Source organism: Gymnoscopelus braueri (genome assembly GCF_963280865.1).
Source record: "Gymnoscopelus braueri genome assembly, chromosome: 8".
NCBI lineage: Eukaryota > Metazoa > Chordata > Actinopteri > Myctophiformes > Myctophidae > Gymnoscopelus > Gymnoscopelus braueri.
The window spans coordinates 36935998-36960439 of record NC_137609.1 but is presented as its reverse complement, the minus strand read 5'-3'; the positions used below and the strand labels follow the sequence as shown (position 1 = coordinate 36960439).

Genomic DNA, 24442 nt, shown 5'->3' with positions numbered 1-24442 from the left:
TTCCTACTTAAAGGTAGGGTAAGTGATATTTTTTGGTTAAAACAAAAGTTTTTTTGTTAAAAGGTTAAAGAACTATATTGTGATAGTAATCATTGCTATAGAGTGTTTGTTCAGTAACAGGAGTGTCCCTGTCTCTCCAGCTCATTAATAAACAGAAAATAAATGTTCAGGTAGGTGACAAACTTTCAGCCAATCAGGAGAGAGTACCCATTTATCAGCTTCATTTTTATAGTGTTCCAGTTCCAATTTTGTCAGCTCATTTCTTTTGTCATCACTTCCAACTTCAGTTATTTAATCTTTATCCTGTCTCAGTTCTCTATCCTAATTGGATACAATTGGTAGCCTGACCTGAAAATGCCTTTTCTATTTTATAAAGAGCTGGAGAGACATGGAGACTCCCTTAGAAAATCCCTTACCCTACCTTTAAGTAGAAGTATCAATACTGCAAGGTAGAAATACTCTGTCACAAGCAAAAGTCCGGAATAAAAAATGTACTTGGCAAAAAGTATGAAAGTATTGCTATCAAAATATGTTTAAAGTACAAAAGTAAAAATACTCATTATGCAGAATATAAAAATGTGAAAATATAAAAATGTATACAAATCTTTTGAAAATAGCAGATCTACAAGCTCACATTTTCAAATGGCAGAAATGTATAGGGCTGAAGTGGAGGGTAATGTATGCAATAATAATCAAATCTACAAAGTAACTATAACTAAAGTTTTCAGATAATTGTAGTGGGGTAGGAAGTATAATATTTGCCTCTGAGATGTAGTGGAGTAGAAGTAAAAGTGTTGAAAATTGGAAATACTCCTGTAAAGTAAACGTAGGACTTCAAAATTGTACTTAAGTACAGTACTTGAGTACATGTACTTAGTTATACACCACTGGGGAAACAGTGGTCTCTACATCATCATGGCAACAGGTGGCACTAGTGGATGTCATAGATAGGGTGTCCCAAACATCCTCTCCGTTACAATACAACCAGAGCAGTATACCGACCAGGAACAGCGCACTGCGGCTTCCCCACATTTGGACCTCTACTCTCCTACAGTGGGAAATGTTACTGGGGATCGAGGTAGGCTATAAAATCAAGACAAGAATGCATCACGAATCGATCATAATGGAATCGCATCATTCGGCCGATGTAGCCTACGCTGTTGCAGCGTTTGATTACAAATAGTTTATAACGGCGGCTTGATGTTATTTTTTAACGCCGCCTGTATCGAGGCTTATAGTCTTGCCAGGCATCACCGCGTCTTATTTTTCCGACCAAATAAAGGATGCATTGATCCAGATTTGATGTAGAATGATACAGGTATGCTATGTGATGACGGCGAGGGCTCAGTGAGCTGACTGCCTCGAGAGGACGAGTTGATAGGATGCTAGACTAACGTTAGAATAGGCAGTGGTGTAAAGTAACTAAGTAGGTACATTTACTCAAGTAGGCTACTGTACTTGAGTAAACTTTTTAGGTATTTGCATGTTACTTGAGTATTTCCAATTTCCAATACTTTTACTTCTACTCCACTACATCTCAGAGGCAAAAAAAAATAACTTTTACTCCACTACAATTATTTGAAAACTTTAGTTACTAGTTACTTTGTAGATTTTGATTCTTATTAGAAAACACATACATTAATCACTTCATTATATACTTCGGCTATTTGAAAAAGAGCAGAGCTCTCTACAAGCTCACAACACTCCATTAGCTTATCTGCTATTTTCTAAAGATTTTGTATACATTTTAGAGAAATATAACTTGTGAAACGGGTCATTCTGCATAATGAGTAGGCCTACTTTTACTTTTGTATTTTGTAACAGAGTATTTTTATTTTTTATTAATTTTTTTATTGTGTAATAAAAGTATTGATACTTTTATATAAGTAAACAATATGTGAGTAGTTTTTCCACCACATTTCCGACTGGAAATTGACTCCTAGCCTCAGTCATTGTTTTAATCATCAACATGTCAAAAGGGATTAGGCCTATTTAGCCTATTATTCTAGCATTCTCCGTTTTATTCTCCCTTGAGGAAAATAAAATCTTTATTTTGTGTTCACATAACGTTTTGAATGATATCATTGTCAAAGACCTAATGTATTTTATTGTCACTGTTCTAACAATGGCATCTTTATTTTTAGTTTTCTGTGTTTCACACTTTACTGTATATTAATGAGATGTGAGCAAGAGTATGACTCACTGAGATCAGTCTGTCACTCTCTCTCTTCCCCCTCTCTCACCTCACTCTCTCCCCTTCTGCCCTATATATGTATATATACTGTATGTGTGTGTGTGTGTGTGTGTGTGTGTGTGTGTGTGTGTGTGTGTGTGTGTGTGTGTGTGTGTGTGTGTGTGTGTGTGTGTGTGTGTGTGTGGGGTGCGTGCGTGCGTGCGTGCGTGCGTGCGTGCGTGCGTGCGTGCGTGCGTGCGTGCGTGCGTGTGTATGTGTGTATGTATGTATGTATGTATGTATGTATGTATGTATGCACGCACACACACACACACACACACACACACACACACACACACACACACACACACACACACACACACACACACACACACACACACACACACACACACACACACACACACAGCAGCAATGTTTGCATTTAAAGGTATGTGTCTGCAATTGATCCATCGGTCAATCAATATGTCTATTCTTGCACCATATTCACCATACTGATCTCAATACAAGCTGTGTTTATAAACAAAAATGTGTATACATGTACATGACCATATCGTTTGTACATATCTGCCAAAAGGATGGAACGCAAAAACTTGACAGCTTGTTTCCATTGCTGTCCTTTGAGTGCAAATGAGTTTTTGGGTAGCACAGACATACAGAAAGATATAATCAATAATACATTCACACATACAATTTCAACCTAGACAAGTAAAATAGCAAAGAACAACATGGGTACTGTAAAAGGAACCTGTTACAATAAAATATGATTTACTGTCTTTATGCTTAAATATATTATGGTCATTGTATATTCACGTTTTGTCTATAAAAAACTTGAATCAATCAGTCAATCAATCAATCAACCAATCAGTCAAAATGGTGGTGCTCTCTCCCCCTCTCTCTCAGTATCTCCCATGCCGTGCTGCCTCTTGTGAATGAGTATGAAAGGTGAATATATCTGTTGTGAGTGAGTGTGCGTGTGCGTGTGCGTGTGCGTGTGCGTGTGCGTGTGCGTGTGCGTGTGCGTGTGCGTGAGGCATGGGCATGGCCACATCCTCGACCACACTGTCCGAGGTGAAGTTCGGCCGGTTCCGTGCGGTCCGTGGGCTGCTGCTTCAGCGCTATGAGCATGGGCCCTTGGTGTCGTGCCTGGCCGGTCTGTACGGCTGCCAGTGGCGGCAGTACCAGAGGAACCGTGCCCGGCCCGGTGGCTGCTGCTGTAACAAGGTAAATGTGAGTGAGTGCCATGTTTAACTCAAGCAGCCTACTTCAGTGGCTCTCAAACTTTTCCATTTCAAGGACCCCCACTTTGTTATGCATTATAGGCCACGGATCCCCCCTTAACTCTGTACAAATGGAACCAAATGGACCCGTAAAATGGGTCCATTTGGTTCCATTTGTACACTGTCCATTTGTACACTGTCAGTACACTGTCAGACACTGTACAAACCTTTATATGTCCATTTGGTTCCTAACAATCAATAATTTTGCTGGGGATCCCCTGGAACCCCTACAAGGACCCCTGGTTGTCCCCGGAACCCACTTTGAGAACCACTGGCCTTCTAGGCTACACAAATCAACACAAAAATAGCAGATCTATACAAGCTCCCATGCGTCGCAATGCGATGTGTTGCGAGCTTGTGGATCAGATGTTGTTGTTTTTTCATGAAATCGTGGCTATAGAGTGTTTGTTCAGTAACAGGACTCTCCCTGTCTCTCCAGCTCTTTAGTAAACAGAAAATAATCCAGGACCAATTTAATCCAATCAGGATTGATGACTCATACAGGAGACAGGCTAAACAAGTGAAATTGGAAGTGATGAGGCAAAGTAGTTTGCAGACAAAATTGAAACTGTAACAGTATCAAATTGAAGCTGATAAATGGGTACTCTCTCCTGATTGGCTGAAATTGACAACCCGCCTGCAAATGTATTTTGCTGGTAACTTATTACTCTGACTGAGTAACCTGCGCCCAACCCTGTCAATAACAGGAAATATCGTTGCTGTCGGGCAGAAACCTTGTCTCTCCATATTTCAACTTTTAGTTTTTTCGTAAATTGCCCTACTTCTTACAACAGTGTCACACAAAAGTATGGAAAATAGCAATGTGAGGCGTTGTGAGCTTGTAGATCGGTTATTTTCACTTAACTTACAAAGTTTCCACCCGTCAGCAACAATATATTATTCTGAAATGGGCATTCTTCATAATGACTACTTTTACTTTAGCTACTTTAAGTATATTTTGATGCCAAGATTTTTGTGCTTTGACTAAAGTAAGCTTGTGAATGCAGGACTTTGACAGTCTTTATACACTGTGGTAAGTGCTACTTTTACTTAACTCTGAGTACTTCTTCCATCACTGTCACTGGTACGAGGCCACACCAGTGTTGAATGCAACACATTGCACAAAATAAACATACACGTGCTGCCGTGGGTGATACACTGACACACACACACACACACACACACACACACACACACACACACACACACACACACACACACACACACACACACACACACACACACACACACACACACACACACACACACACACACACACACAAACCATTGCTAGCATATTTTCCACACAATGCTTCATTGAAAGCAGACAGGGAGATCATATGGTTCTGTCTCCATTCCAGTATTTGGAGTTTTAAGAGTATATGTGTTACAGGGAAAATGGCATTCCAGGGAAATTGAAAGGGGTACGCTTGTTTTCATGCCCCTCATGCAATTCTGTAGAATCAACGCTAGAGGGCAATGCAAGCCAGACATGAGCCCCACACCACACACGCACGCATGCACAAACCAGCACGCACACACGCATGCGCGCGTGTACACACACACACACACACACACACACACACACACACACACACACACACACACTCCAGGGGGCGGGCCTGGCGGGCTATGTTAGTGCAGTGAGTGGCACTTGGGGCAAACGCAGTCCCCACACAACATCATTTACGATTCTGTGCCTATCGGTACATAACTCGGACGGCGCTTAAGTCGACTAGCAGACCATCGGCAGGTCGTCGCGGGCACTCGCGCCTGGAGGCGCTCGGGCGCGACTCCTCTGCCTCAAGGTCTGCTAAGTCGGAGCGCCTACCGTCATGGTACAAAACTATACTTTATCAGCGAAAAAAAAGTAGTCCGCGGTTGTTTGAAAAAGTAATGTCCCAAGCTGGAGTCAAACCCCGGCTCCCAGTGGTAGTGGGTGGGGAGTCCAATGATTATCGAAGTGCGCCACTGAGGCTTGTACTAGTGGTGCAAAGTAACAAAGTAGATTTACTCAAGTACAATTTTGAGGTATTCGTACTTTACTTGAGTATTTCTCTCATATTATCCATTTTATTTTCAGCCTTCCCCTAGCGTAGCTTCCTGGTTAGTATGTTGTTGTTGTTGTGGTCGTCGTCCTCGCATCAAAGCCCCGCCTCGCAGCACCGCCCCGTGCCTATAAAACAAGCGCTCCCCTGTCAATTTCCCTGGAATGCCATTTTCCCTGTGACATATGCATCATACCACTTTCCCGGTTTAGCCATTAAGGAGCTTTTGGTTCTTGGAATTCCTCTCTCTCTCCATACGGTTCAACGGTCATTCCTTTAACACAATGGAATGTTACAGGGCAGTAAAATGTATTTCACACATGTTGCGGATTGACTGACTCTGGGAAAATAACTTGCATGTTTTTTTTGTTTTTTTTACTCTCTCATCTATAGGTGGAAGGAACCAGTTTTGCATTGCTCATCGTGTCCTTCTGTCTCACGCTGGTGTTTCTATACTTCTGGGGCGAAGCACAGAATGACTATAATGATTTTGACTGGTGGGTTGTGTGTCTCACGTAACAGCCTAGTTCATGTATATACATGCATATATATATGTGCATGTGCTTATGAATGCATACACTCAAGCATGCATGCACCCACATTACAGGCCTATACACATGCATACACAGACTTGGGCTTATGTGCATGTGTACTAGGATGATACCCTTTGCGAACGATGCCCACTGTGAACGTATTACCCCCCCACCCACCCCCAATACCCATTGTACCTGCAGTCAAAGTACCCGTTGTACTGATTTCCCACATGGCACAACCCTCCCTCGGGACTTCCGCGGACACCAAAGGAACCAAAACACATCAGAAAACAGTGTACCTTCATCATGGTTCACATAATGACTGCGTACCAACAAAGGTCTTTATCCAACCTTGGCCACACGTATTCCAGCCTGCCCTCGATTGGATAAGCTCAGGCAAATGCTTGGATAATAATCTATATTTATAACACGGTGGAATCGGAACTCCCCATTGTAACGCATTGAAGTTTTCCATTGTGTAATCGCAATAATCCACTGCTAAGCTACACATAAAAGGATTTAAAAAAACAAACAAACATGCATTACACATTACACATTACACATTACACATTACACATTACACATTACATTTTTTTTATAGAATTGTGTGTGAATCTAATTATTGCTTAAACAGATAGTCTACGCACGCACGCACGCACGCACGCACGCACGCACGCACGCACGCACGCACGCACGCACGCACGCACGCACGCACGCACGCACGCACGCACGCACGCACGCACGCACGCACGCACGCACGCACGCACGCACGCACGCACGCACGCACGCACGCACGCACGCACGCACAGTGGCAGGTCTGGCACATGGAGGAGGTATAGCATTGTATTGAAAGTCAGTGTCACCTGTCATCCCAACCTCTTGTTTCTCTATTTAAATAACAGTTGTGTCTTTACGATTTCGCCTCTTACACACAGCCAGTCTTTTCACTCATTTACATGTGTTACCCCCTCTCCTTGTCTCCCTCCCCCTCCTCCTGTGAGTCACAGGTTTAACTTTGGGAACCTGGGTTTCTGGTTTCCTTGGTCTGTGGTGCTGCTGGTCATCGCCGCTGCCTTCTTCACCTACGTCACTGTGCTGACGGTCAGTAACATGTGTCATTAATAGGAGTTTGGAGGGAGCAGAGATTCACAATGCTGATTCCTAACTTTGAACATTGATATACTTGCATATCGTCGCCGTCGGGCCGAAACCTTTTATCTCCATGTTTCAAATTAATGCCCTACTTCATCATACAAAAGTAGTGAAAATAGCAGATGTACAAGTTCTCAATGTGTCACATCGCGATGCGTTGTGAGCTTGTAGATCTGCTATTTTCACCATTTTACTTTCTTTGTTCTTTAATAATAAAAAGGAACATATTTTGGACATAGGAGGTTTCCACCCGACAGCAACGATATGTGATCATAATGAGAGAGTACCTAGAGACAGCAGTCAGTGTCTCTCTGCCTCTGGGCCTGGACACTAGTCCTAGATGTTACTGAGATGTCACTTCACTGTCTGTTTATATAAAACATTAAGAAAACATCCTGTCACCCGTGTGTACTGAGAACAAGTGGTTCATCAAACTGTCACTCAAGTTGTCAAACACTTGCGTCACTTAAGTTGTTGTACTGTAGATAAGCTCTGCAATCTCTGACTGGAGTCATAAAGTACTGTACTGTACTGTACTGTACTGTACCCCCAAATTGACACAACTACTACTACTATCCTCCTACGATACTTTACAAATAGTACATTTTATTTGAAATTAGGTGATGCCCAATGAAGAGTAAAATCTTAAGTGAAAGTGAAAAATTGACTAACAGAGGTCAAAACTCCACAAACACATAGTATAAGTATATGACAACTTGTTAACAAGTTGTTGTTAGATGTGTTTTGGCTTGTGGCCTTTATCAGGTCAGGCACGTGCATACATTGGAGCCGACCAGTGCCCGAGCACCTGCCCCATTGCCTTCAGAGGAGAAACTAGTGCCCTTTTTTTATGCCTACATCATTTCTCTCATTTATATCTCTCTTGCCGAGTCACAGTTGCTCTCCAACCTGCTCCCATTCAGTACAAAGGCTTGGCTTAGTTGTTTTGTTTTCCGCCACCTCTTATGTCTGGTTTTAACAGAAACAAGCTAACTGGTGTGCTAAACGCAAAAGTCTTCGGAGTATGGTGGGTGCCGACAGGCACGGACTGGCATGGAAAATCGGCCCTGGCATTTGTGATCTTCACCGGCCCATAGCGGGGGTCGGCCGCGCGCGGAGCGCACGGGCGCCGAAAAATTGCGGTTAATTGGCGAAAAATAGCTTGAACATTTTTTTTTTGGTGGCTTTATTTCAGTTTTAGGGTTGGCCGCGGCCCCAGACTGCCCGGCCATTCTGGCATCTGCCAGAAGTGCCAGACCGTCCAATCCGGGCCTGGGTGCCGACCCAAAGGCACAAAAATAGCAAATTACGTTGTCAGCACTCGCCAGTAGCCTAACACTTTTGGTAACACACAGCAGCAGAAGGAAACATCCCTACACCCCTTCCTCAGCATTTCTTAGAGGTGGTATGAAGTATGGTTTTAGGACATGGCTTGTATGTCTATGGACGTCACACCCAAAAACCCCTACTGTAGGTTCCATTGATACTATAGGGTTTTTTTATGGGTACATCTGTCAAATTTATAATAATAATACCTCAGTTTTATAGTGCCTTTCTAAGCACTCAAAGTCTCTTTACATGGAAAAAAATATAAATAAACTTTATTAGGTAGAAAATAAATTAATTGTGTCTAAAAGTAAAAACGGTAAAAACAAGGGCTGGTGGGGTTTAGCTGGGGAAAGCTATTTTGAAGAGGTGGGTTTTGAAGGCAGATTTTCTTTTTGTGATTTAAAAATAAATACATTGTAAAGGTAAACGACAAAACAGACAACCAAGCAGACTAATAGTTTTGAAGGATGGGAGGGTGGTGCCTCTTTGGATGTGGTTACTTTGTGAGCTTGTAGATCTGCTATTTTCACCGAAGTGATTTGGTGTAGAAGCTAAAAGGAAAAAAAGGGTGGACAAAGTACAGAACTGAGCCTAATCAAGTAACCAAGTATAGAGGGTTTAAGTGGTTAAAATGGGGCAGGTATGAAGCTATGTTTGTAATGTTTTACATGATGACCCAGATGAAGGACACAAGCCGAAACGTGTTGTTCCAGCAATAAAGTTGTTCTAACAGTAAAAGTTGTTCTATATACTACAGTGTTGCTGGAGTTTTGACCTCTTTAGACTTTTCCCCTTCTCCAATGCACCCTGGAAGTAGATAACGTTGTGCCAGAAACCCCTACTCTGTTTCAACAGTTCAATTAACACTCAGGATTTTACTGGGCACTGACTGTTCACCTACAGTTAATGACAGCTTAGTGATACAATTATTCCTACAAGCTTGAGATGAGTGCATACAGTATAGCAGATGTTTTTTGCTTAGTTTTTTTAAAACATATTTTTGGGGCTGTCTTTATTTCACTGCTTGGCACTCAGCATCAAAAGTCGGATTGGGATAAGTCCCTGTGACATACTAGCGTCATGTCCAGGGGCTGTACTTGTACATCAAGCTGCCTCACGCTACGGAAACAGGAGATAGGCTCCTGTCCTATGGGCCTCAGGGCTCGGCAAGGCTTACTTACATTGAGTATGCACAGGCCTGTGGTACAATTGTTCTGCCAGGAGCACAAGGAATGGTTATACTGTCATGTTACAAGGACAAGCTGCACCATAAACAATAGCTATCAGGCCTAGGAGAGACATCTTGGCTCTACGTCATGTAAAATGTACTGACTGTAAGGTTACACATAACCAATCATGATAACATAATATGATTTCGTCCACAAGACCCACCGTCAATGTCATTGTTAACAGAGAATGAGTACATTCACTCCATTGTTTAGGCCGTACCACATCACAGTTCTTACAAAATGGGATGTTATGAAATTAGTATCCGCTGCTAAAGTGTTGTTTGTTTGTTTGTTTGTTTGATTGATTGATTGATTGATTGAATACTTTATTTACAAGTTTGAAAACAAAATGCTAAAAGGATAACACAAAAAGCCCCTAGGGGCCATTTCCATTGTGGTCCATTGTGCTCAATTCATCATGATGATATACAATACATTACATATCAGCAGCAACAATAAAAGCAATAGCCTAGATTATAGATATACAGAAAAAGTGCAGTGGAGGTGAAATTGTATGATTGCGCAACAATGTGAGTTGCTGTCAGCTGTGTTTTAAAATTATGTAGGGAAGCTCATTGTGTATTGTTTAAATGTGTGTGGATGCTATTTAAACACTCTCGCAGCTGAATTCAATGTGATGTGTAAGGATGGTTTTAGTTTGTGGATGTAACTTAACTTTCTGTGTGTATTCTATGCAGCTGCTTGCTGTGTGTTTGCTGTCAGAGGGCCAGAAGCTCTATTTACACTGGAGTCACAAGGTAACACCCACTTGTATTTGTCTTGTATACAAACGACTGTCATGTTAAAAAAAAGTACGGTTGGGCAATATATCAACATTATATCTACATGGTGATTTGAGATCAGATATCGTCTGGGATTTTGAATATCGTAATATTGTGATATGGAATCAGTGTTGTCTTTTCCTTGTTTTAATCACTCAAGCCCTATTATACTACTAGAGGTTTGGGCCGCTACACAGCCCTCACATCTAGAGTTCCGGGCCGCTACGCTGCCCTCACATCTACGTCGCACCACTGATCCGACCGATATGTCTGAGTCATAGTGTCGGGGGCTCAACCAGAGTACCCGTTTTACCTGTCTGTCTGTTAGTCCTTGTCCCTTTTATGCAGTATGCATCAGTATATTTCCATGTATGGGCATATCCATATATGGGCATATCGGTTGGATTGGTGGTTCTGGAAAACCGCCTATCCGAACGACTCGATGGTGGGAGCCGCACTCCCTCGAGCCCTTGCCAATGCGCTCGCTGAGTTTGAAGTTGGTTGGTCTCATATATTCGCATGACCATATATATGGGCATAGCGGTCGCATCTGTGGCTCTGGACAACCAGATCTCCATATGTGCCTACACTGCCTATATATGGGCATATCGGGTTTGTTTATGGCTATGTCTGAGTCATTGTGACGGACTGCGGTGGTCTTCCGGTAGGAGAATTGCAGGTATGCCGTAAGGTTACTGGTGTGAACCTGAATGATATTTGTCACCTGTACCAAGTCAGAGCCAACATTTAGCCTACATTACCTTATCTTACATCTGATCATCAAACTGAAATGGTGAATAGTTCCCCCCATATGTACAGATGAACAGATCCATGTCAATGGCATGGAGGCAGTAGCAGCAGCATTAACCTCACTAACTGTTCTGTTGTCAGATGGGTATACTGGTGACTTTGACTTTCTCCATCGTAGCCACCGCTGTGCTGTCCGACCTCTGGAGTAAAGAGTGGACAACGCTGCTGCTCTCCTTTCAGGTGACTGCCTTCCCCGTTCTTTCTAAAGCCCTGGTTCCTTTGTGCTCACCATAGGCATAAATAGGTAGACGCCTCATTGGCCAGTGGGGCCGCACGTCAACACCACCTCCATGTTACGTAGGCAAGCTTGCCATAACTCCACTGCATTTCTGAGTTGTATACACGTACTGTACCTGAGACTAAAACTTTTTTGTTCGTTTCTGATTCATAACCATTACTGTTATTATCTCTATGAAAGAAGGTGTTTTGGTATGAAAACCCACATTTTCATTTTACCACGTATCCTATATCATAACATAACTACATGTTTGACATTTTCAACAAAACAAACCGCGAAGAATGAGAATTATTTGCCCCACTTATTTTATAGTGGGGCATTAGCATACATGCATTTCTCCACAAAATATGGCGGCCGCGATGCCGCATCGCTCCAATGAACCGCAGTGGCCAATGAGTTATCTACGTTTATACATGTATGGCAGTGGTGTAAAGTACATTTACTTAAGCACTGTAATTAAGTACAATTTGAGGTATTTTTTACTTTACTGGAGTATTTCCAATTCTCTGTTTCTGTTCTATTCCACTACATCTCAGAGGCAAATATTTACTCCACTACAATTATTTGAAAACTTGAGTTACTAGTTACTTTGTAGATTTAGATTATTATTACAAAACATACATTACCCACTTCAGCCCTATACATATCGGCCATTTGAAAATAGCCAATCTACAAGCTCACAATGCGTTGCATCATTGCGACACATTGTGAGGTTGTCTATTTTCAAAAGATTTCTATACATTTTATACATTAGAAAACTTGTGAAATGGGACATTCTGCATAATGAGTACTTTCTATTTTTGGTACTTTAAGTAGGCTACATTTTGTACTTTTACTCACGTACATTTTTAATTCCGGACTTTTACTTGTAACAGAGTATTTCTACATTGCAATATTGATACCTTCACTTAAGTAAAAAGATTTGAGTACTTTTTCCACCACTGATCTATGGTGCTCACCCCTTCTAACCGGTGGGCATTTCTTTGTGTCCTGCGTAGATTACTGCACCATATCTACATGTGGGGGGAGTCCTGTTGATGCTGCTTGTGACATGGCCGCTAGCGTTGCATTTCTTTCGCATGAACAGCAGAGGTGAGGAGTACAATCTGCCTCAGGTGTTTGAAGGCAAACATTGGTAGAACCTTAACAAACTACGGTTCGGGAACCATTTTTGGGTCATGGACACATTTGTATGGGTCACGAGTTAATGTCCCTTATTACATTTACAAAAAAATTGTTATTTCTAAATATTTTCAAAAATGTAAAAAAAAGAAAAGAAAAACAGAAACAAATGATAATTCAAACATTTCTCAAAAGAATTTCAGAAATGAAATTAAAAAAAGTTCTCTAAAAACAAAAAAGAAACGTCTTACTTGTAACATATTACTGAAGTGAACTGTGTCAGTGTTTGACACTATCAGAATCAATAGGACCCTCTGATTAGGTCAGAGTATTACACTGTGTGTGTGTGTGTGTGTGTGTGTGTGTGTGTGTGTGTGTGTGTGTGTGTGTGTGTGTGTGTGTGTGTGTGTGTGTGTGTGTGTGCGTGCGTGCGTGCGTGCGTGCGTGCGTGCGTGCGTGCGTGCGTGCGTGCGTGCGTGCGTGCGTGCGTGCGTGCGTGCGTGCGTGCGTGCGTGCGTGCGTGCGTGCGTGCGTACCAGTTAGGCGGGGCCTAATCCTAGGGGTCTACCTGGTGGTCCTGTTTGCCCTCTACATGGTGCCCCTGGGTATGTACTCCCCCTGCATCAAGAAAGAGGGCACCCTGGGCTCCGCACCAGCCCTCATTGGGCACAGAGGAGCACCCATGGTGAGGAGGAGGCATCAGTGATTCAAATGTTTAATTTTAGAACTTTTTTGTTTAGATTGAATGCCTTTTTATTTACTGTGTGCTCAATGAGGAGAATGGCTGTGATCATCACCGCTGTGTTGTCCCGCTTACAGCTGGCTCCAGAGAACACCCTCATGTCGTTTGAGAAGGCCGTGGAGGCAGGCAGTGGAGGCCTGGAGACGGATGTCACTATTAGGTCAGTAGCTTATAGATGTAACTTATATTTACATGTTCTCCGTAGTCATTAATCACTTAAACCCTATGTTGTTGAGCGGAGTCGTCCCTCTGGGATACTCGTGACTTTTCTGTTTTCGCTCTGTTTTCGCTGAAAATAGGCGTTCAACAAGCTCACAGAATGTGTCGCAAAACAACGCGTTGTAGGCTTGTCAATCTGCTATTTTCTGCGAAGGTTTTCCCAGAGTATGGATGCTTGGGTTTAAGTGGTTAAAATATCATCGAATTAACCTGTATAATTGAGTCAATTTTGGCTAAACATGAACAGCGCGTGGTCATGAACATGTTGAATTCTATTCATTTTATTCTGGGGGACTATTTTCGTCTAGAATTCTCAGATCAATCTGCACGTTAACACAATGTCGATGTCACTCTGACGAAAAAAGAGCAATAGCACAATGTCATTTATTGTGTTGGATTCACCTGCAGTATCTCAGGCAAGTTTCATATTGTGCTAAAATTAATGGAATCCAGTGTCTTCCTCAGAGCTTCCTATTTCAGCAGCTAGAAGTCAGTCCAATGACAGAATGTATAAGATTGAGATCATAGGTTTCTCTCTCCCCTCCAACAGTAAGAAAGATATAGAATTCTGTACAAAATTGAATCTAACAACAACCATTATTTTATGGGGGTCCCTGCCCCTGGCATATTATCTGTTCAAATAGGGGGTCTGTGGCCTATTACATATACATTTGGGGGTCCTTGACATGTATGTTTGAAAACCACTGCCATACACAATACATATGTTCTGGAGAGAGCTGGAGGACACGGAAATACTTGAAATCTTACTCATAGCTTCCCAGAGATGAATTTTACCACATGAACCCTAGCATTACAACGTTAATCGAAACATTTTGTCAAAAATAGCAGATCTACTGTATAAGCTCACAACGCGTCACAGCGCTATGCGTTGTGAGCTTGTAGATGTGCTGTTTTCTGCCAAAAATATTTGGTGTAGAGAAAAAAAAGGGTGGAACCAAGTACAGACCCCTGGGGGACCCCGGTCAACGAAGTACATATAGGATTCAAGCGGTTAATTGATGTCGACCAAAAATATATTACTTGGTCCCCTATTTTCAAATGAGCAAATGTTTCTTGTCATGTGTTTGTCGTAGCTACGACGGGGTGCCGTTCCTGATGCATGATCGGACCCTGCGGCGGACCACCAACATCCACGACGTGTTTCCTAACCAAACACACACCCCAGCAGCCTGGTTCACCTGGGGCCAGCTGGAGAGACTCAATGCTGGGGCCTGGTTCCTCTCTGTAGGTCGCCTGTGCTCCTTAGCTTTCCTAGAATACCGGCTCAACTTGGCTCAGCTCTACTCCCCTTTCATGGTTTTCCATTGAGCAACAGTACCAATAGCGAGTACCTTTTTGATATCACCTCTGTCGAGGTTCCACACAGCCAGAGGATACCAAAAGGTGACGTGAAAACACTGCACATTACTATTTGGAGAGAGAGAGAATCGTGACTAGCGTCATTGCATCACGGCGGACTGCCTATAGTACTGATTACGGCATGGAAGCTGCCTAATAATGTTAAACCTTTTTTTTTAAACTGTCAGTACTCAAATTTTGTAAGTAAAAGTATCAATACTGCAATGTAGAAATATTCCATTACAAGTAAAAGTCCGGAATTCTAAATTTTCTTGAGTAAAAGTACAAATGTATTGGCAATTTGGCATAAGAATGTACTGAAAGTACCAAAAGTAAAATAACTCATTATGCAGAATGTCCCATTTCAGAAGTTTTCAAAAACAAATCTTTTGAAAATAGCAGATCTACAAGCTCACAATGCGTCGCATCGCGACGCATTGTGAGCTTGTAGATCTGCTATTTTCAAATGGCCAAAATATATATAGGGCTGAAGTGGTTAGTGTATGTTTTGTAATAATAATCAAAATCTACATAGTAACTAGTCACTCAAGTGTTCAAATAATTGTAGTGGAGTAAAAGTACAATATTTGCCTCTGAGATGTAGTGGAGTAGAAGTAAAAGTAAAAGTAAAATTGGAAATACTCCAGTAAAGTAAAAATACCTACTTTACTTTACACTGGAAACTGTTGGACTGTAGAGTTGAAAAATAAAGAGTGTTTCCAGACAGAATCAACATTATCTTTAACCTTAGCAACAATCTCCTACGCAGAGGGTTGATGGAGTCCTATCTGTAATGTAAAACAAAGTAAAGCACCAGAGTCGTGTAGAGTCGAGTTGAGTTAGTACCGTGCAGTGGAAAAGCAACAGACATTCACAGCACATTCACTGGGGTATGTCCTCTTGCTTACATACAGTAGTACTAGCTTTTCAAATGCTGCACCAAATAAATGATAGGTGAAAGCAGACATAAAGCAGAACCTTCATAGAAACTGCCATGATCAATATATCCTTGTCTATTGGTTGTCTTTTGGTGTGCGTGAGCCTTTAGCGGGCATGTATGCTTGTAATGGAAGTCAGACAAGGGAGACACAAGGCAGCTATTTAAAGAGCTGGTGCCATATTTTTGCACTTTTTCTGTTTTTCATGTGTCTATGAGGTTGATAGAACTTCATTAAGCCCCCCGGTTGTGTTTTTATGGTGTTTTATGTCTTCTCTGACTATTTGGAGTTTCTTCCTGGAGGCTGAAACCTTGAGGGTCAAACGTGCCAATAGAGAAACAGCGCTTTAGTGACATCACAAAGCCATACCCTCCCCCTCATTATCATAACACAACAGGTGTGGGCATGAGGAGGAGGAGGGACTAGGACAGGTGGGTGGTGCTAAGGTGGTGGAGGAGGTGCTAAGGTGAGAACCAGGTATACTTAATGAACTGGAGGTGTGTCTACATAAAAACAACATTTTAACACTTACTGTACACTTTTTTTTTTTTTTTTTAAATCCTTACATAATAATAATACCTTATGATCAGGTTTTAGGGTTGAAAAATATCATGGCACCCCATCTTTAACCTATTTTGGGCATGTCATTAGAGGTGAAAATGTAAATGTTCTACAAATTCTCTAAAATAATGAAAATACTGTAACAGATCTAGTTGTGAGATTGTAGATTGACAACTCTCACTCATTTTGACAAAGTATAACAAAGGGCTTAAGTGTATAATTTCAATACAGTAGGTAATAGAGTACAGTACATAAACGTTCCCAAACTTTTTAGCTTGAGACCCAAACTAGTAGTGTAAATAGCCGATCTACAAGCTCTCAACGCGTTGAGAGCTTGTATATTGAAATGATTTGAAATGATTTGATTTGTTTATTTTATTCAAGAATGTTTTTTAAGTCATGAAAATGTGTGATTTATGTGTTTAAAGTTTTTTTTTTAATCTTTTGAAATATAGTATAGTAATAGTATAATTTTTTTTTTTGTAGGAAATGAAAAAAGGTGGGAATTTGTTCGTGACCCATAAAAATGGCTCTGCAACCCCAAAATGGGTCCCGACCCCCCACTTTGGGAAACACTGCGGACTAGACAGGCATACTGCATCAGTGTATTAATTACATATTATCGATGGTTTCCCTCCAGCACGACCCGTTTGGTACAGTCGGGTCAATGAGCACCAGAGAGAAAGCACGGGCACGCAACCAGTCTGTGTGTAGCCTGCAGGCGTTCCTAGAGCTCGCCGCGCAGAGGGACAAACTGGTGATCTTTGACCTCTACCGTCCACCCAGAGGTCATCCGTACAGGGACTCGTGGATCCAACGTACGCTGGAGGTCATCCGCAATGAATCCTCCATTCACTCCAACCAGGTGGGACACACTCACTTTGATATGTAGTTATGATTTATATAATTGGTTTTGGGCAAAAAATTGCAGATCTACAAGCTCAAAACGTGTCACGTTTTGCTACTTTTGTGTGACCACTGTAGTTGGTATGATAAAGTAGGGCATTAAAATGTACATAAAAAGGTGAAATATGGAAATAAGAGGTTTCTGCCATGATATTATATTTCCTGTTATACACATGCAAAGCCTGGGCTGTCCGAGTGCGGAGGGCCAAGTAAGGAGGACCCTGAATCTCCCTGTTGGTTTTTGGTAGACTATTCCTAATCCCCTGTTCTACCTGTTTACTCTTATTTCTTTACAATTCCTTTATTCTTAGTTGTATCTCTTTTCTTTCTTTATGTCCTGTGTTTCTTACTGTGATACTGCCATGACATTTCAGTGCTTTTTAGAGCTCAACACATTCCCCTGACCTTCATTCAAGCTTTTCAGTAACAAAAGTGCATTATGATTTAGGTTCACATGTTATCGCTTTGCTCTCATCCGGAGCGACTTAAAATGATTCAGCAGATGACATAAATTGACACATTGACAGAACACATGCACGGTCAAATCCAGACAGATTTAACCCAGAGAGTCTACAAATATGTACTCGTGGGCAGTGGTGTAAAGTAACTAAGTACATTTACATTTACATTTACTAAGTGCAGTACAATTTTGAGGTATTTTTTACTTTAGTGCAGTATTTCCAATTTTCTGTAACTTCTACTCCACCTCATCTCAGATGCAAATATTGTACTTTTACTCCACTACAATTATTTGGAAACTTTAGTTACTAGTTACTTTGCAGATATAAATGATTACATTATAAAACATACATTAACCACTTTAGCCCCATTGTATACCTAGGCTATTTGAAAATAGCCGATCTACAAGCTCACAACGCGTCGCATCGCAACGCGTTGTGAGCTTGTATTTCTGCTATTTTCAAACATTTTAGTACTTTTACTTTTGGTACTTTAAGTACATTTTGATACCAATACTTTTGTACTTTTACTCAAGTAAATGTTGAATTCCGGACTTTTACTTGTAACAGAGTATTTCTACATTGCAGTATTGATACTTTTACTTAAGTAAAACATGTGAGTACTTTTTCCACCACTGCTCATGGGATTATCCGGCTGTTGACCTCATTAAAGTTGTTAGATTTCAGTTATGACAAAGGCCCTAAGCCCCACTGTGAAGTCATAGGTGACAATTTTAACTCTGAGAGGACCATTATGGGTCCATTTCACTCCATCTGTACTCTCTCAGACTCAAATGAACACTGGAGATTTTACAGTGCATCCTGTGCCACAAAAGGCCTTTATCTGTCAACCTTTATCTGTGCTGAGTGTGTGTGTGTGTGTGTGTGTGTGTGTGTGTGTGTGTGTGTGTGTGTGTGTGTGTGTGTGTGTGTGTGTGTGTGTGTGTGTGTGTGTGTGTGTGTGTGTGTGTGTGTGTGTGTGTGTGTGTGTGTGTGTGTGTGTGCCTGCCTGCCTGCGTGCGTGCGTGCGTGCGTGTGCGTGCGTGCGAATCAAATGTTATCAGCAAGTTGTTCAAGGACCTCATACATCATGTTATCTATGTTCCAATATTATGATGTAATAATGCCACTGTGTCATTCTGCCACCCTGAACCATGATCAACACATTGATTTCATCTGTATGGAAAACCTGTAGAACAACATACAGGCTGATTGATTGATTGATTGATTAATTGATTGATTGATTGATTGATTGATTGATTGATTGATTGATTGATTGAATACTTTATTAGACAGAAATGTACACAGTACGAAGTACAGTCAGACATTATTTGAGCTAAAAGGATAACGCACTTCCAGGTTCTTTGGCTTCCTCCAGACCTGCGCGTTCTGGTCCAGGAGTTGGACCCAGACCTACAACAGACCTCAGGCAGCCGACTCCCCCTGGTGGACCTGCGGCGCAACCACATAGTTAAACTGAACTTGCACTACAGCACCATGTCCAGTGAGCACATTAGGTCAGTGTGTGTGTGTGTGTGTGTGTGTGTGTGTGTGTGTGTGTGTGTGTGTGTGTGTGTGTGTGTGTGTGTGTGTGTGTGTGTGTGTGTGTGTGTGTGTGTGTGTGTGTGTGTGTGTGTGTGTGTGTGTGTGTGTGTGTGTGTGTGTGTGTGTGTGTGTGTGTGTGTGTGTCGCTTTATCGCCACATAATATTGCTGTGGATGTACTTATGACACAAACAGTTTGAACAAAATATATTGTCAGGTGAATAAATTTCACGAACAAATGGCCCCCGTCAAGGAACTGCAGAGTGTAGAAATGTAACCAAATGGACCCGTAACACTTTATAGCAGTGGTTCTCAACCTGTGGTTTCGGGGCCCACTGGTGAGCAGTGAGGATATTGAAAGTGGGCCCCCAAGTAATTGGCAAAACACTACGATTTTTATGATAAGATAACATTAATATTTCAAAGATATATAAATGATATATTAAAACATTTCATGGTATTTTGTCTTTGAAACCTTGAAAATTTGTTTTCATTGTGATATGGATAAATAATTAACTTAAAATTAAATAACCAACCTCGCATCATTTAATTATGCTTATAAGTGGACCCTGGTCCAGAAAAGGGTGAGAACAACCACTGCTTTACGGTGTGTGTTTTCCACGTCTTGCTCTCCGCTTCCCACACAGCTACTACGCGGCGGCAAACATCAGCACCAACCTGTACGTGATCAGCCAGCCGTGGCTCTACTCCCTGGCCTGGTGTGCTGGTGCTCACTCTGTTACCACCAACGCCCCTCAGCTCCTCAGCGCTCTGCACAGGCCGCTCTTCCTCATGGTAACCACCCATAGCAATTCACCTGCATGAACCCTACAGCATCCCTTATTCTGAGCATGACGTAATAGGTGAACATACTGTATGGCGAAAATAGGCGAACATTCGCCCAAAAAAACTGCCGATCTACAAGCTCAGAACGCGTTGCCTTGCCATGCGCTTTGAGCTTGTAGTGTGGACATCTTCGGCGAAGAGATTTGGTGTGGAGGGTAAAAAAGGAGGGGGCAAGTACAGGCAGACCCCTGGGAGACCATGGCTAATTTTTGTTAAAATAGATGTTCCAAAGTTGGACTGAAAGCTAGACTTGGTTAAATGTAAGATCCTTATTTAGAACACAACAATGGAGAAATGGGATACCGGGCTACCGTAACAACTGTTATCAAGGACAGATTGTTACATCAGTGGTTCTCAAAAAATTTTGGCCCCTTTTGTAGATTTTTCAATCCAAGTACCCCCGTTTACCTAACCTCGCGTCACCAGGAATCAAGTATCAAGTAGTATCTAGTCTCGGCAGTTGCGCCACGAGTTGGAATAAAACATGTATATCACAACGATTATTTTACCAAATGAAACGAAACAATTATACCAACCAAACTAAACAAATTATGACTCCTCTGGGGAATCATTTTGGAGGAGCTCATGGTTTCTGCCTCACATTTGTTATTTAATTTTTACAGATCAACTGCTTCACACAAAGTGTGTCTGTGTTTTATCATTAAACGTGACTGAAAAATACATTTGAACATTTTCCACTCTCTCTTACATACCTGTGGTACCTCCTCCGCGTACACATATCCATTTCAGAAACACTGGTTTAGATTGGTATTCTAGAATGTCAAGAGTATTTAATCACCACACCTGATAGTGCTCCAGAGCGATCAAATGACCAAACTGTTGCCTGGAAATCTTTCACCCCACTTTGTCTGTCTGTCTGTCTGTCTGTCTGTCTGTCTGTCTGTCTGTCTGTCTGTCTGTCTGTCTGTCTGTCTGTCTGTCTGTCTGTCTCAGACTCCAGATCAGTACAATCGGATGTGGATCCTCACAGATCTCATGTCTCTCATGCTGGTCCTCGCCATATTCACCTTGCACTGGCAAGTGGCATATACTGTACTCAAAGATACTCGAACATCAACAAACCTACCTGAATAATTGAGTCAAATATTGGCTAAACATGAGTCTCAAATGTTTGAATTTGTAAATCAACCTTCCTACGGAGACAGTTTTTGGCAAGATCTTTCAATTCAATCTGTGTTTTAAAAATATGACATAACTTTGACAAAAGTATAACACACTTTATCGTGTGTTAGATTAACTATCTCAAGGAAAGTTTCAAGTCTCTGGTAGTTCCAATCCAGGTATGTTTTGGAAAATGGTCGGCAGTAATGTCACGTGTACCGTGAGTTGTAGTCAGTGGGCTAAACATGTCAGACATGTATGGACCTTTAAGTCACATGATCGTGTGGAACATTAGTCATTTGACGGTTCTCATGATCAGGGTTTCTTTCGCTTGCCAACAGGTGGCGAGAGCGAGGACTGGCCTTCAGCTCAGGAAACAGGACAACAATGGACAACGGCACTTACAGCCAGTTCAGAACAGGTGAGTTATATGGTGGTAGAACCAGGTTGGTCTCGCAAGCCACACTGTTGCCTCCCACAATTTTCCAATGTTTCCATCATACAGTCTGGAGCATGGAAGCTCTGAAAATGATCCGGGGATAAAGCGGATGTGACACCTCTTCCCCGCTTCAATTTCGTCTTTACAGTCGTGCAAATGTGTGTAATGCGTGTAATATAAATCAAAATAATCGAAGCCTATAGCCTATAGCTGGCTGCTTATCAGAAAATATATATATTTTAAAATATATTTTCGTGAACGGAAATGACAAACAGATGACAGCTTCCTTTCTTGGCATTCGGGAGGTGTAGTTCCAGACTCTATATACTGTAGCATTCGGAGATTGTGGAATAGTTGTAAAACCAGGCTAGGCTAAGATATGGAGAGCTGAAATAGAAAATAAAAAATACAAAAAACTTCCAAATACTTGAAATAAAATAAAAAATCTTTCTGTTAACCTGAACTTCTCCCCCCCCCCCCTCCTATCTTGTGACAGAGATGAGTGACGTATGGTCCGTCTCCAGTATCAACTGCCCCGGAGAAGCTCACAGCACGCTGACAACCACATCCAACCTGGTCACTGTGCACTGACACCTACAGTACAGTACAAGGCCACTGTCGCAGTGCCACCGCAACAGACACCTACAGTACCAGGCCTCAGCCTGGCAAGCTGCCCTATATGCCCCACACTGCCAACATGGTTTTGGTGGACAAAGTGACCAAAAGTGAACCCCCAGTATAGGGAAAAGTCTTTGTTCTTAACACATTTAGTGCCAGAGGTTTTTTAAAACAGGGTACATCTAGTGCTGGCATTCTTACCGTTTACGCTGCGCTGTTTAGGGCTGTAGACGCCACGACGAGGACGTGGATGTAAACAAAGGGTGTGTGCACGATGGTCGAGGGCCCCGACTATCGCCTGGAACAATAATATTTCTAACGCGATCCGCCATTGCAGAGTGATCGCCCATAGAAAATGGCTCGTTTCCACCACGGTAAAAAGAAATGGAGATATGAAGCTTTTTTTCAAGGAGTTATAATGGGAGTGGACGGGAGGTAGGTTTTTTGGCATGGATCCACATCCGTCCTCTCCTTTTTTGAGACTCTGATCTGTGAATCATTCCAAAGTTGCGTTAGAGCGCCCTGTGTGGAAAAATAAATAGATAAATAAATAAATCTCCTCCCGTAGATCTACGGTTATGGCACTCAACGGGTGTATTTGCAAAACCGTAGATCTCCGGTTTTGGCACTCAATGTGTTAAGTCATGTGATACCTTGCTGGAAAATGGCACAGAAAATGCATTTAATTTTTTTATTTTTTTTGTGAAAATGTTCTTTAATTCAGTTCCTGGTGATACTAACAGCTTACTGCACCAGATGGGACAGAGGCTGAGTAGATGAAGTCACCCGGGTCCTGCTTTGTGAAACAGACGAGCATTTCTAGGGGCATGATGTCAGAACAGATACTGTACTTAACCCTAGAACACTGACATTGAAAATTGTCACACCATCACTAACGTTGGGTATATTTTACCCAATATAATAAATTCCATAAAAAATATTTCTCATCAAAATATATTAAAGTACAACAATACATGGCAAATTGAGGTACTCTTCTTTAATATTTCAACATGAAATTTCACAAAAAAACGAAAAACAGATATCATGGGGGGACCCTATAAAAGCAGCAAAATCTGTGAAAAATGTGGGTGTTGTTAAGAAAATATTTCAAAAAAGAAAATAATGGAGCTGGGAACTTTTCCTTTGTCCTGGGACAAGTGAGCCTTGTCCAGTGAAGGCACTGTCTAATTGCATCAGCTGACCATTGTGGGAGTATTGGATTTTTTTTACCCTCTACTACTAACGTTGGGTTAGTAGTAGACCAAAGACCTGCCCGTAGAAAAAAACAGGGATGGGGGCAGGGCAGGGACGCAGGAGGGGGGGGGGGTGGTTTGAACATACTCAGTTATCAGGGACTCTGGGATATTCCCCCACTTTTGGGATGAAGAAAAAAGAAAAAACCTCCGACATCTACACTTCATGGAGTACATTCTTTGTACCGAATTAACCGAATTAACCGAAATAAAGTAACAAAAAACCCTGAAAAAGTTACAAACAGAAAAAAAAACTCACATTTTGTGCGCGCGTACGCCCTGGGGCAGGGAAACAAACCTACCTTCTATGACGTCAGTGAGCATCCTGAAGGTACCCAAGGACCCGCCCACCTCAGACATCAACAACATTATGAAAATCACATAATTACAATTGTTCGGGTGAAATTCACCCAACGTTAGTGTTCTAGGGTTGGGAGCCATGTTTGTTTCAAATCCCAAAGAGTATGACTCAAAGGCTTAGGCCTAATTTACACTGCAACGTGTTGTTAGCTTGCAGATCTGTTCTTTTTGGCAAGCAACACTGCCGTACGATGGGAGTACAAATTAAAGCAGCACACACCCATTTTCAACCTTACCTTCATATAATTGGTCCTCACTAATGCTCGTTAAAAGACGGCACCATTTCTGTGTACTCACTCCGTGTCTCAGAGGTGGGCTGTGGACAGTTCAGAACCGTACTTCAATGACAACAACATCGACGGG

The 24442-nt window shown here is 41.9% G+C and overlaps 1 protein-coding gene across 1 annotated transcript; it reads left to right on the top strand.

Moving 5' to 3' along the window:
• The first annotated feature begins 996 nt into the window (after window positions 1-996).
• Window positions 997-22850, top strand: LOC308090538 (glycerophosphodiester phosphodiesterase domain-containing protein 5-like). The gene is made up of 15 exons (XM_080435753.1): window positions 997-1078; window positions 3095-3415; window positions 5913-6016; window positions 7060-7153; window positions 10461-10520; window positions 11436-11534; window positions 12591-12684; window positions 13254-13399; window positions 13534-13616; window positions 14770-14920; window positions 17174-17398; window positions 19257-19414; window positions 20089-20236; window positions 21751-21830; window positions 22345-22850. The coding sequence occupies exons 2-15, from the start codon at window positions 3227-3229 to the stop codon at window positions 22352-22354; spliced, it is 1641 nt and encodes a 546-aa protein (XP_080291879.1). The 5' UTR covers window positions 997-1078; window positions 3095-3226; the 3' UTR covers window positions 22355-22850.
• Window positions 22851-24442: the final 1592 nt, after the last annotated feature.

Excerpts from the sequence above, each read along its gene's own strand:
- LOC308090538 (XM_080435753.1), top strand. The coding sequence starts at position 3,227 with ATGGGCATGGCCACATCCTCGACCACACTGTCCGAGGTGAAGTTCGGC. Across the intron at positions 11,535-12,590 it reads CGCTGCTGCTCTCCTTTCAG|ATTACTGCACCATATCTACA; the intron begins GTGACTGCCTTC and ends TGTCCTGCGTAG. Across the intron at positions 12,685-13,253 it reads CTTTCGCATGAACAGCAGAG|TTAGGCGGGGCCTAATCCTA; the intron begins GTGAGGAGTACA and ends CGTGCGTACCAG.